The 19,074-nt window shown below is 47.0% G+C and overlaps 2 protein-coding genes and 1 pseudogene across 13 annotated transcripts in view; 2 read left to right on the forward strand and 1 right to left on the reverse strand.

The window, feature by feature from the left end:
- Window positions 1–19,074, forward strand: part of LOC108178662 (immunoglobulin lambda-1 light chain) — a 353,981-nt gene that overhangs the window by 203,803 nt on the left and 131,104 nt on the right. The gene's annotated exons all lie outside the window — the stretch shown is intronic.
- Window positions 1,861–3,887, reverse strand: ZNF280A (zinc finger protein 280A). Its single transcript, XM_070065851.1, has one exon. The coding sequence runs from the start codon at window positions 3,851–3,853 to the stop codon at window positions 2,225–2,227; it is 1,629 nt and encodes a 542-aa protein (XP_069921952.1). The 5' UTR covers window positions 3,854–3,887; the 3' UTR covers window positions 1,861–2,224.
- LOC103351722 (leucine-rich repeat-containing protein 59 pseudogene) lies at window positions 12,691–18,023 on the forward strand (annotated as a pseudogene).

The raw sequence follows: 19,074 nt of genomic DNA on the forward strand, positions 1-19,074 counted from the left end.
TCAGAACCAATGTAGAGGAGCCGGTGTGGCAGAATAACAGATTAAGCTGCCGACTGCAATGGTGCCTGGGAAAGCAACAGAATATGGCCCCAAGTTCTCAGGCCCCTGCTCCCACGTGGGAGACCCAGATGAAGCTCCTGGCTTTGGGCTTTGGCTTGATCCAGCCCTGGCCATTGTAGCCATTTGGGGAGTGAACAAATGGATGGAAGATATCTGTCTCTTGCTAACTCTGCCTTTCAAATCAATAAATCTTAAAAAAAAAATCACCCTAATTTCAACCCTGTTTTGAACTGTAATGGCCTAGTTTCCAACCTTTGAGGGTTTTTTTCCAATGACCTTTTCAGTTACCAATTTGTAGCTTACTTTCCCGGAAGTCAGTAGGTAGCTACAAAAAGTCCTACAGACAACAGCACAGTATGGAGGAACTGAATTTGAGACCAATAATGGGGGGTGAACCAATGAATCCAAGCACTCTCACTGTGTGTGTGTGTGGGGGGGCTGTCTCTGTAACTCTGACTTCCAAATAAATAAATCTTTAAAAGGAGGGCGGGGCACTGCTTAGGACACCCACATCCCAAATCTGAGTAACTAGGTTTGAGTGCTGGCGCTGCTCCTGATTCCAGCTTCCTGCTAATACGCACACTTGGGAGGCAGCGGGTGATGGCTCAGATAATTAGATCCCTGCCACCCATGTGGGAGACTCAGATTGAGTCCCTGGCTACTGGCTTCTAGCAGGCCCAGCCACGGCTGTTGCAGGCATTTGTGCAGTGAACAAGCAGTAGGACATCTCTCTCTGTCCCTCTCTGTGTGTCTCTGCCTTTCAAATAGTTTTTATTGGGAAAAAATTATATAATATCCAACTAGAAAATAGTCATAAAATATTCTCAAGATTACTCATCAGGGAAATGCAAAATTTTTTAAATGTGTGCTAATTAAAATGATTAACTACCAGGTTTTGGTTCTGTAGCAATGAGGTTCTCAACTGATGGCAGGAATGTACTTTGAAAAATACTTGACAGTATCTATCTCCCTTCCCCACCAAAAAGCTAAATATATGCAGTTCTAGCATATCCAAGAGAAATGGGTGCTTATGTCTGCCAAGGTGTGTACAGGCTCACAATAGCTTTAGTCAAAAGCTGAGTAGAAGCCAGTCTTGTGGCATAGCCGGTAAAGCCGCCTGCAATACCAGCATCCCATAAGAGCACCAGTTCGAGTCTCAGCTGGTCTACTTTTGTTCCAGTTCCTTGCTATTGGCCTGGGAAAAGCAGCAGAAGATGGCCCAAGTGCTCGGGCCGCTGCTAACCATTTGGAAGACCTGGAAGATGCTTCAACCCTGTCCATTGCAGTCAACCAGTGGATGAAAGAGCTCTCTCTCTCTCTTTCTCCCCCCTCTCTAATTCGACTTTCAAGTAAAATATTTTAAAAAGCCAAATAATGATCCCCAAAGTCCATCAATTGTAAAATGGTTGTGTAAATCGTAAAATGTATTATAAATTGTAAAATGGATATGCGCTGCTCATTCAGTGGAGTTCACCCAGCCATGAAAAAGAATGTGCTGTCATGACACACAGCAAGAATGCATCTCACAGGGCTGGTATTGTGGCAGGACAGGTTAAGCCTCCACCTGCAGCACCAGCATCCCATATGGGCTCAAATCCCAGTTGCTCCAGTTCCAATCCGGCTCACTGCTGATGTGCCTGGGAAAACAGCGGAAGATGGCCCAAGTCCCTGGGCCCCTGCACTTATGTGGGAGATCTGGATGATGCTCCTGGCTCCAGGCTTCAGCCTGGGCCAACCTTGCCTGTTGCAGCCATTTGGGCAGTGAACCAGCAAATGGAAGATCTCCTCTTTAACTCTGCCTTTAAAATAAATAAATCTTAAAAAAAAAAAAAAAAAAAGAAATGCAGCTCACTTATTTTAACACCAAAGACAAGAATCTATTGTTTTATTCCGTTTATTGAAAGTTCATAAACAAATACAAGAAAAAGAAAAATCTATGGTGGTAGAGGTCTTAATAGTGGTTGCTTTGTGGGGATGAGGGGAGGGGCTTAGTCGTGAAGGAGCAGGATCTTTGAGGTCTGAGAGAGCCCTTCTTGATAATAGGGACCAGCTGAGAGCTGTCATTGTAAAACCCGACATCTGATGGCATTGCCTGTTGTAGCCTAGCCTGTGCTGTGCTGAGTTTCTACAAGTAGGCAGAACATAGTTCCAGCCAGAACTCGTGCTACAAGGGACGCTGGGGTATCGAAGTGTTCACAGCCATCCTCTTTTTACTTTTCACGGGTGACACCCAAGGGCGAGTGTTGCTCACAACAATGGAGGCCACTCCTGATCCTGGTCGGTCTGAAGTTTGAATAATAATCTTCGTTTCAGGAGACAACCCACTGAGGGGCTCTGGCTTTTTAAAAGTTTGGTGATTCTTGGCTTTGTGTTCTATTACTTCCTTCTTAGTCAAAAACTGTAGCCGGCACTTGGAACACGGAAAGCCCTTCTTGCTCTGGTGCTTGCCACAGTGATTCATGTACGGGATTGCGGTTTTAAAAAGCTTGAGACAAAACGGACAGAGCAAATCCCTCGTGTTTTCGTGGCACGTTCTAAAATGTGTCTCCACGTCCACAAAGGCTGACGATCGGTAACTGCAAACCTGGCACACGTAGGGCATTTCCCCGGGCTTATGGTTGTCCTTCATGTGTTGCAGGAGAACCTGATCTGTTTCAAACGACAATTCACAGATTTTACAGACGGCAGAGGGCTCCTGGGTGGTGTGCACACTGTCAATGTGACACTGCAGCAGGAAGGGGGTGGAAAACTGCCGGTGGCAGTGCCGGCAGGTGGTGTGGTTCTCCCAGCTGTCACCCCTCTGCCTCTCAAGTTCTAAATGGTGCTTCATGTGATTCATAAACTTAACGTTTTTTAGAACTTTCAAGCAGCTGAGGCATTTAAAGGTTGTGTGGGTCTTCTGCTCGGACTGTCCATTGCCTTTATGCTGTCCATAGTAGAAGTCACTAAGGAGCATGGTCAGGTTGCCTTTCACGGGATCAAAGGCCTTGTTTTGACTTGCTTCACTCAAACAGTCTGGTCTGGCCAGTACTGCAATGTCATTGGCTCTGTCTGGATCCCTAGGACTGAAATGTGCCTTGTCATTAGCACAAACCCCAGGAGATGCTGTTCTGTCCTGAACCTGGCTGGGTGAGAGGCAGTCGCTTTTTGAGGGTGTACTCGCGTCCTTGGTGGGCGAGATGCTGGAAGGGGTGTCAGCTGCAGAACATGCACTTGGGATTCCATCACTGAGCTTAGACCTTTTGGGATTTCTGCTGTTTATATCCGGTGTGGAAATTTGCTTTGATTCACGAGGACTCGCATCTCGACCTCCTACAGGAAGGACGGCTCCCACAAGAGACGGGGTCCTTGGAGAAAGCAATTCTGAACAACGGCCAGGATCCACTGGGGGTGAGCTCACTTTACAACCGGCTTCGGATGGAGACTCAATACTCATGGAACCATCTCCTGAACTCCATGGAGGCTGAGCAGCTGGCTTTATGGCCACTGTGTTTTTAGGACGGGAGACATGACTTGCAAGCTGGGAAAAATTAGCAGGGTCTTGACTGAGGGGGCCTTTCTTTCTTCTTGCATATGAGCCTGGGGTGACTCTGTTCAAAATGTTTGAAATGACCGGTTTGGAAGGAGAAAGCACCCCGACGAAGACAAGATCAGCATCTTCACTGACACGCTCCACTCCAACAAAGACCAGCTCATCTTCCTCTTCCTCCTCCTTCACCGTGCATTCTCTCTCGTTCTTCTTCAGTTCCTCTGGTTCTTGTTCTCTCACACACAGGGAGCGGCAATGGGCCATGTCAAAAATCACGTATCACTTGAAGCACGCAGTCCCTTCCACAGCCGAAGAGGTCTGTATAAATTACCACCTAAGGGTAACCGTGTGACACCATGATTTCAAAAGACATGCTTTATCTCTCATGTAAAACACTGAGAACTATTAACATCACTGTTTCCTATGTGAGAAAACAGACCTGAGTCCATTAAAGTGACATAGTTCCCAATTTACCTCCCTCTCCTCTCTTGAAAGGGTTTAGGGGACAAGATAGAAGGAGATGCCAGTTGAACATCTCTGAGTTGCCTAGCTGTAATTTTGTGCCTTTGGTGCATCACTGCCCTCCTCCCAGTCCTTCCAGGTATCTTCTGGGTAATAACCAATCCCAACAAAACTTAGCTCTCACAAACCTGCCACTCCCCAGGGCAAGTGTTTAGTGCAATGGTTAAGACACCACTTGGGAAGCCCACATGACATGTTGGAGTTCCTGGGCTTAAGTCCTGACTGTGTCCCAAATTCCAGCTTCCCGCATATGTACAACCTGGGAGACAGTGGTGGTGGTTCAAGTCTTCGGGTCCCTGCCACCCACATGGGAGAACCGGATTGAGTTCCTAATTTTGGCCTGGCCCAGCCTTGCTATTGCAGGCATGTGAGGTATGAACAAGTAGATGGGAAGGCCTCCTTCTGCCTTTCAAAAACCAAAAAACCCTGCTATTCCTATAATATTCCTTTCTCTCAATATAGTCTTCCCTTGGTATTGATTCCAATATCAATGGTTGGTGCCCACGGCACTCAAGTGCCTTATGTAGCATGGTACAGTATTTCCATATATCCTATACATATCCTACATACCTTTAGGTCACCTCTAGATTATTTATAATACCTAATATAAAATAAATGGATCTATTCAGGGAATAATGGCAAGAAAAAAGTCTATTCAGTATAGATGCCATTTTTTTCCAAATGTTTTAAGTGATTGACTGAATCAATGGATGCAAAACACAGATACAGAAGACCCACTGTAAACCCAGTTGCCCAGTCCATAAATTTTGTCATCATCCTTTGCCAGACTTTCCCTCACACCCTAAAACCAATCAGTTAGCAAACCCTGTGTGCTGTCTCCCAGAAGTATCCAGGATCTGTTCACTCCCTTTCTGCTGTCCTCTCCCTGATGGATGGAAGTAATCATTTTTTTTTTCTGGATCATTGTGGAATTTTCCAATCTCAAACATTTGTCATATCTCCTAAGGGTAGCCCCCGAATGGAGAATTAAGGGTATCTTAGAGTCAGTTTAAAGATTTACTTTATTTATTTGAAAGGCACAGTTACAGTGAGAGATCTTCCATTCACTGGTTAGGGCTGGGCCAGACTAAAGCCAGGAGCTTCTTCCAGGTCTGCCTCTCAGGTGCAGGGGCCCAAGGAGTTGGGCCATCTTCTGCTGCTTTCCCAGGCCGTTAGCAGGAAATTGAATTGGAAGTGAAGCAGCCAGGACTCGAACCAGCGCCCATATGGGATGCTGGCATCGCAGACAGCAGTTTTACCTGTAATGCCACAGCTCATAAACACTATTTTTTTGTAGCTGACTGTAACCCAGTAAATTTATTTTACAGCTCACCAATAAGACGCCAGCTACTGGGGCTGATGTTGTGGCACTGTGATGACAGAGTGGTGTATCAGAGAACCAGTTCCAGCCCCAGCTACTCCACTTTCCATCTAACTGCCTGTAACAGGCCAGGGAAGACAGTGGATGATGGCTCAAGTACTTGGGCCCCTGCAACCCATGTAGGAGACCCAGATGGAGTTTGGGCTTCAGCCTGGCCCAGATACAGATTTTTGGCCATTAGGGCAGTGATTCAGTAGATAAAAAAATCTCTCTCTCCTAGCCCCCTCACCTCATGCCAGCACTCCGTCTTTCAAATAAATAAATTTATTATTATTATTTATTTATTTGGAAAGCAGAGTTACAGAGATGCAGAGGCAGAGAGAGAGAGAGACAGAGGTCTTCCATCTGCTGGTTCACTCCCCAGATGGCCGCAATAGCCGGAGCTGCGCTGATCAGAAGTCAGGAGTAAGGAGCTTCTGGGTCTCCCACACACGCATACAGGGGCCCAAGGACTTGGACCGTTTTCCACTGCTTTCTCAGGCCATAGTAGGGAGCCAGATTGGAAGTGGAGCAGCCAGGACTCGAATCGGTGCCATATGGGAGGCTGGCAATGCTGGCAGCGGCTTTACCCACTATGCCACAGTGCTGGCCCCAAATAAATCTTAAAAAAACCGTGGCTCACTAGGCTAATCCTCCGCCTTGCGGCGCCGGCACACCAGGTTCTAGTCTCGGTCGGGGTGCCGGATACTGTCCCAGTTGCCCTTCTTCCAGGCCAGCTCTCTGCTGTGGCCAGGGAGTGCAGTAGAGGATGGCCCAGGTCCTTGGGCCCTGCACCCCATGGGAGACCAGGAGAAGCACCTGGCTCCTGCCATCAGATCAGTGCGGTGCGCCGGCCACAGCGCGCCGGCCGCGGCGGCCATTGGAGGGTGAACCAATGGCAAAAGGAAGACCTTTCTCTCTGTCTCTCTCTCACTGTCTACTCTGCCTGTCAAAAAATAAAAAAAAAAAAAAAAATGTTTTAAGACAGGGACTGACAAATTGACCCTCTGCAATTCTATACAACCAGAAAGTTAAGGATTTTGTTTTTAATATTTAAAAATATCTGTTTTTCATTTTTTACACTTTTTAATTGGGGGGGGGGGACCAGAGAAATTTTCTGTGATGTGAAAAACTATACAGCACTTAAAAACCTCCACGTCGGGGTTGGTGCTGTGGCGCAGTAGGTTAATCCTCCGCCTGCAGCGCCAGCAGCCCATATGGGCGCCAGTTCAAGTCCTGGCTTCTCCTCTTCTGATTCAGCTCTCTGCTATGGCCTGGGAAAGCAGTAGAAGATGGCCCAAGCCCTTGAGTCCCTACACCCACGTGGGAGACCCGGAAGAAGTTCCTGGCTCCTGGCTTCGGATCGGCGCAGCTCCAGCCGTTGCAGCCATCTGAGGAGTGAACCAACAGAAGGAAGACCTTTCTCTCTGTCTCTTCCTTTCACTGTCTGTAACTCTACCCCTCAAATAAATAAATAAAATCATTAAAAAAAAAAAAACCTCCACGTCCACAGTTATTTTGTTGGGACATGGTCCTCAACGCTTGTGTAGTACCGCTGTGCCATGTTCCATGGCTGCCTTTGCTCCAAGACAGAATGGAACAGCTGCTACAGAGACCATGTGCCCCCCAGTGCCAGATTGCAAAAGAGGTAGAAAGAAGCATATCAAATGTCTCAGCTCACCAGTTCCTCGCGTTGGGTGAATCCATGTAGAGCGATGTTTTCCACGCTGGGCCAGGGGCAAGTCTTTCTGTGTTCCTGCCACTCAGCTCTGCTCCTCAAAGTCCTTTTTGTAGCCTGATCAGAAAAATCCCACCCCCTTTAAAAAAAAAAAAAAGCCCATTATAATCCAATCTGTAGCCTCTAACCCAGGATCCAATCACAGGTCTGAGCCAGGTTATTTTGATTGCATTTTCATCGGTTGTTGGGAGTGATCGCCAAAAACTTTCTCCCTCCCCTCTAGGTTAATCAGAGCTCCACCTCGTTCCCTCCCATTTATCTGCCCCCCACCCCCACCCCGGAGCTCTTATGGGTCAGTAGCAGGCGCTGGGGGAGTAGGGAGTGACCCACTGGGCTCTTACACAGGTAAGGAGCTAAAAGGGCCCGAGTCTCCGCAGGTGCAGGGAAGTGCCTGCAACTCACCCCAGCTGCAGAGAGCTACGACCTGCCCTGGGGCCTCACTCAAACAAGGCCCAGGGCGATCTGACCAGAAGACTCAGCATCCACGTGGTTTCCAGGCAGGGCCACCCTGCGGGATTCAGCTGCATTCTCCAGACAGCAGCCCACTCCCTGTTTAATCCATTTGCAAGAGTGAAAGGTCTTACCCCTCACTCCCTCTCCTCCCCCTTCACGAGCCCCTCCCTTGAGAACACTCTTGATGGAATCTCAGGCCTTCCCAGCCACTACCCTAACCGACCTTAACAATACACAACGTAGGGCAAACAGAGGGACAAGAGTCCTCAGTGGGCAAGAAATGTTTTTATTTCTACCATTCCCATGCATTTAGGCACAAAATTAAAACAAAAATCCAATTTGTAAATTAAAATGTTTGAAAGTGCCATAACCTGATATAACTTAAGGAATACCTTGGCTGGTGTGGCAATGTGGTCTAAACTGCCTCCTACAATGCTAGCATCCCCTGGGAACCAAGGTTCAAGTCCCAGTGGCTCCACTTCCCATCCAGCTCCCTGCTAATGTACCCAGGAAGGCAGCAGAAGATGGCCCAAGTTTTTTGGCCCCTGCCACCCACGTGGGAGACCTGGATGGAGTTCCAGGTTCCTAATTTTAGCCTGGCCTGTCCTCAGCCATTGAGGCCTTTTGGGGGAATAAACCAGCAGATGGAAGATTCTCTCTCTCTCTTTCTACTTTTAAAATAAATGAATATTTTTTTAAATGTCTGAAAATTAGATCTCACATAACTATTCAACATAAAGTATCCTGTAATCAATTTTTTTATTAGATTTATTTATTTTTTGAAAGTCAGAGTTACACAGAGAGAGAAGGAGAAGCAGAGAGAGAGGTCTTCCATCTGCTGGTTCACTCCCCAGTTGGCCACAACAGCCAGAGCTGCACCAATCCAATGCCAGGAACCAGGAGCTTCTTCCAGATCTCCCACATGGGTGCAGGGGCCCAAACACTTAGGCCATCTTCTACTGCTTTCCCAGACTACAGCAGGAAGCTGGATCGGAAGTGGATCAGCCAGTACTGGAACGGTTGCCCATATGGGATGCTGGCACTGCAGGCAGCAGCTTTACTTGCTACACCACGGCGCCGGCCCTGTGAGCTATTCTGAATTCTACTTATTTATGTATTTATTTTATTTGAAAGGCAGGAGACACAGAGAGTGTTCTCCATCCACTGATTCACTCCCCAAATGCCTGCAACTACCCTGATTGATCTAGGCAGAAATCAAGAACAAGGAACTCAATCCTGGTCTCCCATGGGAATGGCATGGACCCAGCCACTTAAGCCATCACCAGCCGCCTTCCAGTGTGAGCACGAGAAGAAAGCTAAATAAGGAGCAGGACTGGACCCAAACCCAGGCACTCTGATATGGGAAGTGGGTGTGCTAAGAGGCTTCCTACACATCCATGCTGGCCCACACATCCATCCCCCATTCCCACCAAGCTTTTCTAACGAATTAATTTAGTAAGGTTAACTTCAGATAGTTGGAATATACATTTGCAAAAGAGGTTTCTCTTTTCCAGCAAATGAAATATTTACCTCCTCTTGCAAAATGTAGCCTTTTCTAGCGTTGGCTACTATGCTGACCAAGCTAGGTACAAAGACTCTAAGGCTGCAGAATGTGTGAGACATCCTTATAGCTGATTCTCTAGTAGTCTCCTTGGAGGTACCTCAGCCTCTGGGAAGCTCCGAGTGGGAAATCTTTCAGGCAAGCCCATTTTACAAACATAATTCTAAGGATTTCATTAAAACCCATCACAATTGTCCAAGAGTACTTCAACAAGTTCACTGAAAATAGAATTCAAAGATGAGTTTATTCTAGTGGGGAAAAAATGTGAAATCCATGCATGTAAGAGGTCTTCAAAAAGACCTCAATGAAAAAAAACCTATAGTTGGGGGCTAACGTCATAGCATAGTGGGTTAAGCTACCACCTGAGACACCAGCATTCCACATAGGAACCAGTTCAAGTCCCAGCTGCTCCACTTCTGATCCTGCTCGCTGCTAATGGCCTGGGAAAAACAGGAGAAGATGGCCCAAGGGCTTAGGATCCTGCACCCATGTGGGAGACGCAGATGAAACTCCTGGCTCCTGGCTTTGGCCTGGCCCAGCTCTGGCCATTTAGCCATTTGGGGAGTGAATCAGCAGATGAAAGATCTCTCTCAGTCTCTCCCTCCCTCTCTGTAACTCTGCCTTTCAAATGAATCTTTTAAAAAGTGAAGAGTTTATCAAAATAACCCTACAGTTGGAATTTTAAATGGTTTTGCATCAAAAATAAGCTTATTTTTTTAATCCTATTTTCCTGTAAACTTTTCAAGTGCCTTCTTACTATTATATTTTTTCAAATGATTGCATGACTTGAAACATTTATTCATCCAATACTAAAAATAAATAAAAATTCTTTTTGAACAAAGAATTGACATATTACAGTTCATATGTTAGCTTTCATCAGGTTTTGAAAATCTTCTGCCATTATGGCTTCAAGGCTTTTTCATTGTTGTTATCATCTACTTTGCTTTGAATGTGTCTCCCAAATTTCATGCATTGGAAGCTTTATCTCCAAATTCATCTGTTAATAGTATTTGAGAGGTGGGGCTTTAGGAGGTTACTGAGTTGGGAGGGTTCTGCCTTTAGGAATGAGTTAATCCATTCATGAATTAATGTGTTACCCTGGGAGTGGTTTTGTTATAAAAGCGAGTATTCCTGGCTTTCTTGGTCTGTCTCACCTGTGTTGACTTCTGCCCTGCAATGACTCAGCAGGAAGGCCCTCAGCGCCTCTGCCCTGCAGTGACCCAGAGTGAAGGCCCTCAGTGCTTCTGCCCTGCAGTGACTCAGCAGGAAGGCCCTCAGCGCCTCTGCCCTGCAGTGACTTTGAGGGAAGGCCCTCAGTGCCTCTACCCTGCAGTGACTCAGCAGGAAGGCCCTCAGCACCTCTGCCCTGCAGTGACTTTGAGGGAAGGCCCTCCCAGATCCTGCAGGTGCTGCACCATGCGCTTGGACTGCCCAGATCACAGCACTTTGTCTAGCCTCTGACTTCATGAACGGCCGTTTTCAAATTGCCACCTTCCTTGATCATCCTGGTATGGATGAGAGATTCATTTGTCCTCATTATCAGTAGGTGGATTTTGACAATTAGTATGGCAGCAGGAATTCTTTTTTCTTTTAAGATTTATTTTATTTATTTGAAAGACAGAGTTACAGAGAGAAGTAGAGACACAGAGAGAAAGATCTTCCATCCGCTGGTTCACTCCCCAGATGGCCACAACAACTAGAGCTGTGCTGATCCGAAGCCAGGAGCTTCTTCCGGGTCTCCCACCTGAGTGCAGGGGCCCAAGGACTTAGGCCATCTTCTACTGCTTTCCAAGGCCATAGCAGAGAGCTGAATCGGAAGAGGAGCAGCCAGGACTATAACCGGCGCCTGTATGGGATGCTGGTGCTTCAGGCCAGAGCTTTAACCCGCTGCACCAGAGCACCAACCCCAGGAATTTTTTTAATTTAAAATGTTATGATCAGACAATTTTTTCTTGCTTTAAATATCCTGGAGATGCCCCTTTAACATAGCTCCCATGTCATGTTAACATATTGCAATTTATTTTTTTCCTTGCTTTCTGACACTTGACATCCTCATGTTACAGGAATTTGGAGTCACTTCTTTGTCTCACAGGATGTGGCATTTTTCACAGAAGTAGAAAAAGTGTCCTAAGATTTGTATGGAACCACAGAAGACTCTGACCAGCCAATGCAATATTGAGACAGAACAACGTAGGAAGCATCACATCTCTGACTTAAAAATAAACTACAAAGCTATAATGATGAAAACTGCATGATACTGGCACAAAAACAGACAGACAAACCAATGGAAAAGAATATGGAGCCCAGAAATAAACCCACACATTAATAGCCAAGTGATCTTCAACAAAGTCGCATAAGGGGCAAAAGACAGTTTCTATTCAAAAATGTTGGGGAAACTGGATGTGTCCATACAGAAAAAGGAAATCATGTGCTTAACTCACCTCATACACACACAAAAAATCAACTCTAAATGGATCAACGACTAAAGCATAAGGTCTGAAAATGGAAGGACTGGAAGAAAACATAATGAAAAGCTGCCTGACATTGCGGTTGGGAAACCCTCTTGGATATGATCCTAAAACCACAAGGAAGGAACAAAAGCAAAAATAGACACATGGGACTGCATCAAACAAGATGCACACTGCATCCAGCAAGGCATTCAAGAGGCATGCCTACTGAGACTTATGGGAGAAGTGGCTTATCTACCAAGTCAATTTAACTTGAGAGATTAACACAAAATGTTTGTCTTAGCCATCTGGAGTGACCTTGGGCAATCCTTTGTTCTTTATCTATACATTCCTTATCCATTCCTGGAAATGCCATCTGTAAAATTACCCTTCTTTTTGACAGCTTCCTTTACAAAAGATTTATTTATTTGAATGGCAGATCAATGGAGAGGGAAAGGGCAGATACAGAGAGACTTTCATCTAGTGCTTCACTCCCTAAATGCTCACAACAGCCAGGGCTGGACCAAACTGAAGCCAGGAGCCTGAATCTCCATCTGGATCTGCCACATGGAGGGACCCAAGGACTTGGGCCATCCTGTGGTCCTTTGACAGTCATATTAGTGTTGTACCTGAGCGAGTGCAGAGGAGCACCACACATTGATAAAAGTTGACGGTCCTTTATTGCCGGTGGCCGAGAGTGGACTCCTGCCCCAAAGAACTCTCGACCCTGAAGCCCAAAGCAACAAGGTTTATAAAGGCAAAAACCACAAAATCGGGAGGGGAATACATGGTTGCTAGGATTAGGGGGGAATACATGGTTACCGGGGTCAAGCTGATCTAAAACCTACACGAAACTAGTATCAATTATAATCTTGACAATACCAGTTACAATCTTAACAATTCCAATTATAATCTTGACATTAATTCAGGTATTGGTTTTAACCCTATGTAGGACATAGACAAATTACATTTTTATCATTAACCCAGGTGTAGCCTATCCACTTCCAAGCTTGAGCGATCATGTTAGGGGGTTTCTATGCTCTGCCAAGTGTGATGTAGTGCACTGCTATTGTTCAACTGTTTTAGAACATAGTTTCAGATCAGAGTCTCACGGCGTGTGGGGTGGGGCACCTTTCCAGAGTGGAGTCTCAGGTGCTCCAAAATGGAGTCCCTACTGTCAAGGTGTTACTTCAGTTTATAAAGGCAAAACCCACAAAATCGGGAGGGGAATACATGGTTGCTAGGATCAGGGGGAATACATAGTTACCAAGGTCAAGCTAACCTAAAACCTATGTGAAACTAATATCAATTATAATATTGACAATTCTAGTTATAATCTTAACAGTTTCAATTATAATCTTGACATTAATCCAGGTATTGGCTTAAGTCGTATGTAGGAGATAGACAAATTACATTTTTATCATTAACCCAGGTGCAGCCTATCTATCTACTTCCAAGCTTGAGCGATCATGCTAGAGGGTTTCTATGTTTTGCCAAATGCAATGCAGTAGACTGCTATTGTCTGAGAGTTCTAGATCATAGTTTTAGACCAGTCTCATGGTGGGGTGGGGGTGGGGATGCTTTTTCAAGATGGAGTCTCAGGTGCTCCAAAATGGAGTCCCTACTTCTAAGGTGTTGCTTCATTAGCAGGAAGCTGGGTTGCAAGCTCAGCACTGTGACAGGGGATGTGGGCATCCCAAGGGTGGCTTAACTCACTGTGCCACGTACCCATCCCTTGACAGGCTCTTTTCAGACTTTCCCCGTCTCTAAAGGTGGTTGTAGCCAACAGTGATGTGGACAAATCAGGGAGTCAGGAAGACACAAAGAGTTAAGAAATGCCAACACCCAGTGCACCAACCAAATCCCATTTCCCAGATCCCATCATCCCCCATGTCAACTCAACTCAGCTTTCCTCATGCAGCTGAGCCTCACTTCGTATCATGCTCCAGGTGCCAAGATACTTCCTGGAGACCATCACTGGCGCTGCTGCCCCACCCCAAATCCTGCCTCCTGTGAATCTCCAATCAGGGCCTGCCCTTCCCTATGAAAGGAGGACCCCAGCCTGGGTGGGGGCAATTCTCTCTCTTGAGGTTGCCCATATTCACATCTGAGTGTCTGCTACCCTTTCGCCCTTCAGTAAATCCTGCTCTTCTGTCCACCTCTACCAAAATCTCCCAGTTGTATTCTTACACATGCAAAGATAAGAACCCAGACTGTCCAACTGGGGTGGGGGGGTCTCTCCCAGCCCAGTTAGGACTCTTGATCCCCTAACATAGTTTGGGGATCCCCATCCCTACAACAAAGTCAAAAGGTTGGGCCACTTTTTCTGGCCAAAGTATGCTCACTATGTAATACATAAATTCAGATTAGAATTTAATCACTTTGAAGTGCTTCCCAGAACTCATTGAAAATCACTGGGGTCATATCCAGGCCTAAATCACTCATATTCTGTCCTGAGTAAACCTTTCTCTCTCTTTTTTTTTTTTAAATATTTATTTATTTATTTGAAAGGCAGGATGACAGAGAGAGAGAGAGGGAGAGAGAGAGATCTTCCACCTGCTGGTTCACTCACCAAATGGCTGCAATAGACAGGACTGGGCCAGGCTGAAGCCAGGAATCTGGAACTCTAACAGAATTTCAACCATGTGGAAGGCCTCCTACTTGAGGCCCAGGTATTTGGGCCGTTATCCATTGCTTTCCCAGCACATTAGCAGGGAGCTGGATCAGAAGTGGTGCAGCCATAACACCAGCCCCTGCCCTGAGTAAACTTTACATTAACCCTTTCTTACAGATCCTATGTATTTTTCTCAACTCTACAGTATATATGTTGTGAAAATGAGGTTGGGCGGTGAATAGTAGATGGAGTTTTATGCCTTTGTATCTCAGAACTGCAGAGAGCTGACTCAGGTCTGCAGAGGGGAAGAAGTGGGGCCAGCGCTGCACCATAGCGGATAAAGCCACTGCCTACAGTGCCAGCATCCCATGTGGGTGCCAGTTCAAGTCCTGGATGCTCCACTTCCGATCCAGATTTCTGCTATAACCTGGGAAAAGCAGTAGAAGATGGCCCAAGTCCTTGGGACCTTGTGCCTTCCTGGGAGGCCTGGAAGAAGCTCCTGGCTCCTGGCTTCAGATTGGTGCAGTTCCAGCTGTTGCGGCCATCTGAGGAGTGAACCAGCAGATGGAAGACCTCTCTCTCTCTCTCTCTCTCTCTCTCTCTCTCGGCCTCTCTGTAACTCTGCCTTTCAAATAAATAAATAAACAAACAAACAAAAAAGCAACTCTTAGCCATTGTTGACTTAATAAACAATTAGAGTCTGGTTAAAGAACAAGAGTTAAAATTTATTCAGATAGTGAAATTGAGGATTTAAATCAGGAAACAACAAGTCAGTTGCCTGAGTTGGCTGATAAGCAAGTTTGTGTTTGGTTGCAGATTTTACACTTTTCTTAAAGGATGGGTACATGCACTGAATCAGGTTTAGATAACAAAGATTTGTGTGTGGTTATCAATGACATTGACAATCAAAGACTATCTCGTTGAAAATAGAAGAACACTTGGCAATAGCCAACAGACTCATTATCAATTAAAGCGAGTACATGACTACATTCCCACACTGGATGTTACTTATATGCAGAGAGGCAAACAATTTTTTAAAAAGATTTATTTATTTGGAAGGCATAGTAACAGAAAAAAAAAAGAGAAAGAGAGATCACCACAGGTTCATTCCCCAAATAGTTGTAACAGTTGGGGCTGGGCCAGGCTTAAGCCAAGAACCAGGAACTCCAGCTGTGTCTCCTACTTGAGTGGCAGGAATGCAAGTACTTGAGCTATTATCTGCTTCCCAGGGGCACTGGCAAGGGAGCAAAGTAGCAAAGTAGGCGGGACTCAAACCAGCAGTTATCCCAAGTGCCACAGTACCACCTCAACAATCAAGTTGTTGATCACTCTTACTAACAGCCCTAGGACATAAAGATTGAGCCTCCTTAAGGTACAGTAGCTGTTTCCTTAGTCACAGTTAGTTACCTGGGAGACAGCCACAGGTCGTCTTAACAGCACAGTTGAATGACTCAGGCTGACTTACATCCTCAAGGTCACATCTCCATTCTTAAACTTGTGCAATCCAAAAGGAAGTCAAGAAGGGACCAAGTTCAACTTCCAGGGCCTGTCTGTGCCAGCTCATGTCACAAAAGTGCAGAGAAGCTTTGCTTTGTAGGAAAAGGAATGACCAAAGTGTTGGATGGGAGGACCTTCTCCTTGACTTTTTTTTTTTTTTAAGATTTATGTTATTTATTTGATATAGTTACAGAGAGAGGTAGAGACAGAGAGGTCTTCCATCTGATGGTTCACTCTCCAATTGGCTGCAGTAGCCGGAGCTGCGCCGATCCAAAACCAGGAGCCAGGAGCCAGGAGCCAGGAGCCAGGAGCTTCTTCCGGATCTCCCATGGGGGTACAAAGACCCAAGAGCTTGGCTCATCTTCTACTGCTTTCCCAGGCCATAGCAGAGAGCTGGATCGGAATTGGAACAGCCGGGGCTCGAACTGGCACCCATAGGGATGCCGGCACTGCAGGCGGCCGCTTTACCCGCTATGCCACAGCGCCGGCCCCCATAATCACTTTTTAAGTAGAATTTATGTCATCTTAGGTATCATAAACACTCTTGAGATGAGAGTTTCTGGGGGGCTGGTGTAGGTTCTGTGCAAATACCCCATTCCTTTTATATACAGGCCTGAGCTTCTGCAGGTTTGCACCTCTCTCGCAGGGTGCTGAAACTTTGCTGCTCATCTGAGGTCATTGCGGCGGTACCGGTGGGACTGGGCGCGGGATCGGAGTGTGGCCGGCGGGCGGCCAGGCGGCAGCGGCATTGGTCTCTCCCGGGCGGTGGTCGTGGGTGCAGGCCTTGTCGGTTGACTGCGAGTCCGCTGGACCCTTGAGCGGCTTTCCCTTTCCCTGCCCATCGGAAGCCCGGAGCTGGGCCTGCTCAGCCGGCGTCATCATGACCAGGGCCAGTAGCAAACAAATTGGACGGCAATGAGCCTGACCTGAGCCTCAGCGACCTGAATGAGGTCCCCGTGAAGGAGCTGGCCGCCCTCCCCAAAGGCCATCGCTCTGGATCCGTCCTGAAATAAACTCAGTACGCTGCCGTCGGATTTCTGTGGCCTCACACAGCTGGTAGAGCTGGGCCAGGAACAAACTACAGCAGCTGCCAGCAAGACCTGGCCAGCTGGTCAACCTCCGGCACCTGGCTCCCATCAACAACGGGCTGGTCACCCTGCCTCTCAGCTATGCTCACCTCCAGAATCTGAAGCGGAGGGACCTGAAGCGTAACTCCCTCCCCTTCTTGGATCCTGTCCTGGCCAAAGTGGCAGGGGGTTACTTGGATGAGAAGCAGTGTGCAAACAAGGTGTTACAGCACATGGAGGCCCACGCAGGCAGATCAGGAGTGGGAGAGGCAGCGGCGGCAGGAAGGAGAGCACAGGTAGAGAGGAAAGAGGCAAAGCGACGAGCTAAGGACGCTCGGGAGCTGGGGGTGCAGAAGTGCGAAAAGGCAGAGGAGGAGGAGCGTCGGAGCAAGGAGTAGGATGCCCTCAAAGCAGCCAAGCAGGAGCAGGAGAAACCTAAGCAGCTGGAACGGCGCTGTGGTGTAGCGGGTAAAGCTGCCACCTGCAGTGCCACTATCTCATATGACCACCGGTTCAAGATCCGGCTGCTCCACTTCCGATCCAGCTCTCTGCTATGGCCTGGGAAGGCAGTAGAAGATGGCCCAAGTGCTTGAGCCCCTGCACCTGCGTGGGAATCCCGGAAGAAGCTCCTGGCTTCAGATCTGCCCAGCTCTGGCCATTGCGGTAATCTGGGAAGTGAACCAGTGGATGGAAGACCTCTCTCTCTCTCTCTCTGCCTCTGCCTCTCTGTAATTATGCCTTTCAAATAAATAAATATTAAAAAAAAAAAGAAACCTAAGAAGGAAACAAATCAGGCCCCAAAATCTAAGTCTGGCTTCTGCTCCGCAAGCCACCACCCCGGAAACACACTTGGTTCCTGGGCTGTGTGGCTGCTACTGTGTGTGGCAGGTGGGCTGGTTGCCAGGTGACAGCTGCCATGGCGTTTTGGTTGTCACACTAGCATCCAGTAAGTAGAAGCCAGGGATGCTCCAACACATCCTGCAGTGCCCAGGACAGTCTCCGACCACAGAGAAACATGCAGCCTTCACAGTCCAGTGCTAAATCGAGAAAGTCTGATTCAGAAAAAAGGAAAAGCTGTCCCACTCCTTGTCGGCACGATGTCCTTAGCAGCCACCTTCAAGGAACAGCTCTGCCTTCCTGACAGAGCACGAAGACTCTTACCTGATGAACTTTAATGGGATTAAGATTTTTTTTTTTTGAAAATTACCCATCCCTCTCCCCCAGAGAACTGTCAATGAGGTTATTGAACATTAGCTTTTTCCTTTTTGGATTTCATGTCATTGTGATGACTCCTAAACATTCTATTTTTCTATAAAGATGTCTCCACCAGGAATGAATTTCAATTTGGTTAGCTCTAAGCCTTCCCCTTTGTAGCAAGTTTGAAATAACTTAGACCTAAAACTTAGTCCTAAGTGCTTATAGCTAAATCACCCTGCATTTTTTCTTGTCTTTTTTCCCTGAATTCTTTTCTTTGTTTGCAACATTTAAGATAAAAGTCTTTGTAGTTTACTGCATTACATTTTTTCCTTTTAATAAAATTAAAGAACCAGACAGTGCTACAAGTGTGACCATTACAGGATTCATGAAATTACAGTGAAAAGGTATTGTGAATTCTTGTGCATATTTGGTTTTAAATACTATAAATGACCAGGAGGCTCCCCTGCCTACCAGGGCCATTGGTAGCCACAACCTCTCCACTCCTCCTCTGTGGTTATCCTGACCAAGTTCTCTCTCCAGCCACACTCAGCTTGTGAAAAACTCCTTGCAGGGGCTGACTTTGGTGCAGCAGTAAAGATGCCATTTAGGAGGTCCCCTTGCAGGATCAGGGCCTTGCCTTGTGCAGCCGAAGACCTGGGACAGAGGTGTGTGGACCCACGGGAGAGGAACGTGCCCAGGGTCTCAGCGGGGTTGGCACTGAGGGTCCTTGTGAAGAACTCTTCCTTCAGGGGCACCCACGATCGGCCACCTAGCATGTTCCAGATCTTGATGATGTACTGTGCAGGCACAGACCCACTGAACAGCCACAGAAGTGAAGGGGGGGGGGAGGTAACTGATGCCCCAGAGAAAGCCAAGTGGAGGGATGATAAAAGGTATGAGAGCTTGGGCTGAACCGTTCACTCAGATGTGTAAGCGTCCTGGGTGCTCAGTGCCTTCTTTAATCAGTAACCAGGCCTGCCCAGTGCAAACCAGGGAAGCAGGTTAACGTCTCTGAGAGGACACAGACAG

This window comes from Oryctolagus cuniculus, chromosome 21, assembly GCF_964237555.1.
Source record: "Oryctolagus cuniculus chromosome 21, mOryCun1.1, whole genome shotgun sequence".
Lineage (NCBI taxonomy): Eukaryota > Metazoa > Chordata > Mammalia > Lagomorpha > Leporidae > Oryctolagus > Oryctolagus cuniculus.